The 4,370-nt window shown below is 41.8% G+C and overlaps 1 protein-coding gene across 1 annotated transcript; it reads left to right on the forward strand.

Annotated features, from left to right (window-relative positions):
- The first annotated feature begins 2,551 nt into the window (after positions 1–2,551).
- Positions 2,552–4,077, forward strand: LOC115104559 (corticoliberin-1-like). Its single transcript, XM_029625914.1, has 2 exons — positions 2,552–2,662; positions 3,176–4,077. Exon 2 carries the CDS (start codon positions 3,196–3,198, stop codon positions 3,697–3,699), a length of 504 nt encoding a protein of 167 aa, XP_029481774.1. The 5' UTR covers positions 2,552–2,662; positions 3,176–3,195; the 3' UTR covers positions 3,700–4,077.
- The last annotated feature ends 293 nt before the right edge of the window (positions 4,078–4,370 follow it).

Genomic DNA, 4,370 nt, shown 5'->3' on the forward strand with positions numbered 1-4,370 from the left:
ACCATCTATCACCACTACAACAGAGCTAAAACACCGCTACAACAGAGCTAAAACACAGCTACAACACCGTCTATCACCACTACAACAGAGCTAAAACACCGCTACAACACCGTCTATCACTACTACAACAGAGCTAAAACACCGCCACAACACCATCTTTCACCACTACAACAGAGCTAAAACACTGCTACAACACCGTCTATCACCGCTACCTCAGAGCTAAAACACCGCTACAACACCACTACAACACCGCTACAACACCACTACAACACCATCTATCACCGCTACAACACCACTACAACACCGTCTAACATAGGTACAACACCACTGTAACACCGCTACAACAGAGCTACAACAGAGCTACAACACCGCTACAACACCATCTATCACCTCTACAAAAGAGCTAAAACACCGCTACAAAACCACTACAACAGAGCTAAAACACCACTACAACAGAGCTAAAACACCACTACAACACCGCTACAACACCACGGTAACACCGCTACAACAGAGCTACAAAAGAGCTACAACACCGCTACAACACAGCTACAACACCGCTACAACACCACCGCTAGAACACCGCTACAACAGAGCTAAAACACTGTCTATCACCGCTACAACACCACTACAACACTGTCTAACACCGCTACAACACCACTACAACACCGCTACAACACCGCTACAACACCACTACAACACCACTACAACACCGCTACAACACTGCTGTAACACCGCTACAACACCACTATAACACCTCTACAACACTGTATTCAGCTCAACATGGTCAAATTTGCAATTATGTTCGGGAACTTGAAATCCTCACTTGTCCCATTTTCTACAGTTATCCTGTCAGACCGTCACCTTAGTCAGAAGATGGATGCTGTTATCAAATGTAATAACGTTAAGCTATTCCGGGAAAGAACCCACTTTTCATGTTATTTCATTGCATTAGTCCCTGGGGTTCTTTGTAAACCACAGATGGGAAATATTGTTTTCTCTGCTTTTCATACCATAGTTGACTAAATGACGTGAGAGAAAGACATGGCAAAATGTGGGGGTCTAAGGACTAGACATTGACATTTTAGGGACAATAGCACAAAACTTACATTTTAAACTACAATTTAAAACCATATATGTGTATGTGGAAGCAGAATGGCAGAGAAAGAGAGCGCTAGAGAGAGAGAGAGAGAGAGAGAGAGAGAGAGAGAGAGAGGGAGAGAGAGAGAGAGAGCGAGGGAGAGAGAGAGAGAGAGAGAGAGAGAGAGAGAGAGAGAGAGAGAGATGAAAACAGTGAGTCTGTGATCTCTATGGAGCCGATTGGGATTCTAATGGCGGTCAGTGTGAAACTTGGATCAAGCACTCCATCTTGAGAGCGTCACTTGAGGCCCGGGCACTTGTCTGGGTGAGGTGGTGGGCTGGCGGGGGGAGAAGACAGGAGTAACACAGCTAGTGACGTACATGTGTGCAGCAGTAATGAATCATTGAGAAACGCTGCTGCTGCTAGTGGTGGTGGTGAACGCCCCTCACTCTGTCACACACTGAGATGTTTGCAGGTTCACCTCCAGAATACAACGCAGGCCACCTGGAGAATGTTAGGAGAATGTTAATAAACAGTAATGCATTGCTTAGTTGAGATTGGTTGAGCTCTAGTAAGTTGAACTCCTATAGCATTCTGAACATTCTGTTTAAGACATTTTAAGGGATTACCATATTGCCATGAAATGTTGGGCAGGTGCATTTTGGGCCCATCTGTGCATCTCTTGAAGGTAATTTAGAATTTACTCTGAGATCATCTGTTATAAATATTAATCAAGGCTCAGCACTATTTTATTTCCAATTTATAATTCAGGGCACAAAGTCTGGCATTTGATTGTCTGACTGAGATTCATTATGAGAAGTGCCCCACCAAAATTACAATTCTGTCCATTTTCTGAACACCTCTTGTGCATAACATTATTATACAGGCTCTTTCTTGTAGGACAGACCAGCCACTAAGATAAAGATCAACTACCCACTGGGAAAAAACGGGTTAAATCAACGTTGTTTCCACGTCATTTCTACAACGACAAAATAAAATCCATGATGACGTTGAATCAACGCGAAAAAGGAATTGGATTTGCAAAAAGTCCTCAACATAAGGTCATTTCGTATGTTTTTCTTTTAACCTAAATTGAATGACATGGTGAAATGTTTTGTTCATTTCACGTTTGACAACTCATCCAAATGTAAATTAAAACTAGATGTTGAACTGTGTGTGCCTAGTGGGTATGGTCAAACAATTATATCCACATCCAAGCCTGTCTGTGTTGAAAGCACACACACACACACACGCACACGCACGCACACACACACACACACACACACACACACACACACACACACACACACACACACACACACACACACACACACACACACACACACACACACACACACAAACATTATGACTCATCTCATTCAAACTATCCCAGACTTTCACAGATGCATTCCTTCAAGTTACACACATGCGCAGACGCAATCTCTGAGCTCAGAGCGGAACAATTGTCGCGGGTCTTGGCTATATAAATCCAAGTTGCCGTTCTTTCTTTGAAGAACACCTTATACCAATTTCCTGAACAACACTACTGGAAGAAGACCAGGACACACAACGGCTCAACTGAAGGTATGAGACCTTTTCTGTTGGCAACAAGTCCATTCATATATCATACTTAATTTTAAACTTTTATTAACATTTGTCTGTCGGCAGGTGACATTACATGTTCCTTTTTCCTCAACATGAAAAGCTGTTCATAGTTGTTTATATTAACTTGATGGATACTGAATAAATATCATAAATAAATAATATAGTCTCTCTCTCTGCTAGCTCTCCTTGTGATTTTGTGGACATTTCATCAACCCCTGGATTTATGGACCACTAAATGGATTACTTTGAATTTACTTATTCTATTTTATGTATATCTAGCTGTAAATTCCTAGTTCGATAATGCTAGACGACCAGAGTTTAAAATTCTAGACAGTGCATTGAAAACTTTTACATAAAAGTCATGCACATTTATTTTATATTATCCAGCAACTCGCCTTTCCATTTTACGCACAAATTACGCATCAACGTATTGTACAGAAATAATCACAATTGAGAGGAGACGTGAAGTTAATTGGCTCCTTTCTTTTTTAGATTCCTGTTGATCCCCTGACATGAAGCTCAATTTACTTGTCACCACCGTGGTTCTGCTGGTTGCCTTCTTACCGCGCTATGAATGTAGGGCTGTCGAGAGTCCTGACGATGTCCAGCGCTCCACCGCTCCACAGCCCGACGCGCAGCAACAGTCTCTTCCCCTCCTGACGCGACTCGGAGAGGAATACTACATCCGACTGGGCAACGGGAACCGCAACTCTGCCGCGTCCGCACCGAAAGTCATGCACCCCGAGGGCTCCCCAGCGGTCTACAACAGAGCCTTGCAGCTCCAGCTGACGCAGCGCCTTCTACAAGGCAAAGTTGGGGACATCAATAGGTTCATCAGCGGCTTCGCGAACCAGCTCGACGACTCGATGGAGAGGGGGAGGAGGTCCGACGACCCGCCGATATCTCTAGATCTCACGTTCCACATGCTTCGACAGATGATGGAGATGTCCAGAGCGGAACAGTTACAGCAACAAGCCCATAGCAACAGAAAAATGATGGAGATCTTCGGGAAATGAAAACTGCATCAATCCATCCGCCAAAGATTTGTTTTTACGTTTAGCTCAAAACACAATTATCTATACCATAGTGCTGCTTTTCCATCTTTGTTTATAATGATTTATTTTATAGCTTTAACTTCCAACGATGGAGACTAAATGGGCTTGTACATGACTTGTGTAATTCTCAGATTGTAGCCTGTATCATGCAAGATAAACTATGTCCTGTTAATTTATATTAGGCTACTGTTGTTAAAGTGCTCAATCCAAACTGTAGCATATACAAGTTTCTTTCTTTAAGATATGAACATATTTTTTGGTAGACCTTATAGGCTTAGGAGGTTTTATTGTATGTTATGTTATTTAAGTTTGTTAATAAACTTATGAGCAACCAGTCAATTTTTTTTGTGCAAGAGAATGTCTTATATTTATATTTTTCAATAAAATCTGAAAAGTTATGTTTGCACTTTCCTGTGGATATTTTAAAATTCAACAGTTTATTGCCCATAATAGTTACAACCTTGAAAACATTTTAATCTAAATTTGGTTTTGTTTAAATACTGCACACAAACCTTTCACTGATCTGAAGTGTCTGGCAAAATCAAACTGAACAGGATTGTCTGTGTAACCTACAGTAGTCCGTACAACAGAAGAAAGTGTGAGGACAGGGTGTGAGCTTTCTTAGATTCCTG

The sequence above is a fragment of the Oncorhynchus nerka genome, linkage group LG22 (genome assembly GCF_034236695.1).
Source record: "Oncorhynchus nerka isolate Pitt River linkage group LG22, Oner_Uvic_2.0, whole genome shotgun sequence".
Lineage (NCBI taxonomy): Eukaryota > Metazoa > Chordata > Actinopteri > Salmoniformes > Salmonidae > Oncorhynchus > Oncorhynchus nerka.

What these genes read in the sequence shown, in the direction of transcription:
- LOC115104559 (XM_029625914.1), top strand. Translation starts at nt 3,196, where the DNA reads ATGAAGCTCAATTTACTTGTCACCACCGTGGTTCTGCTGGTTGCCTTC.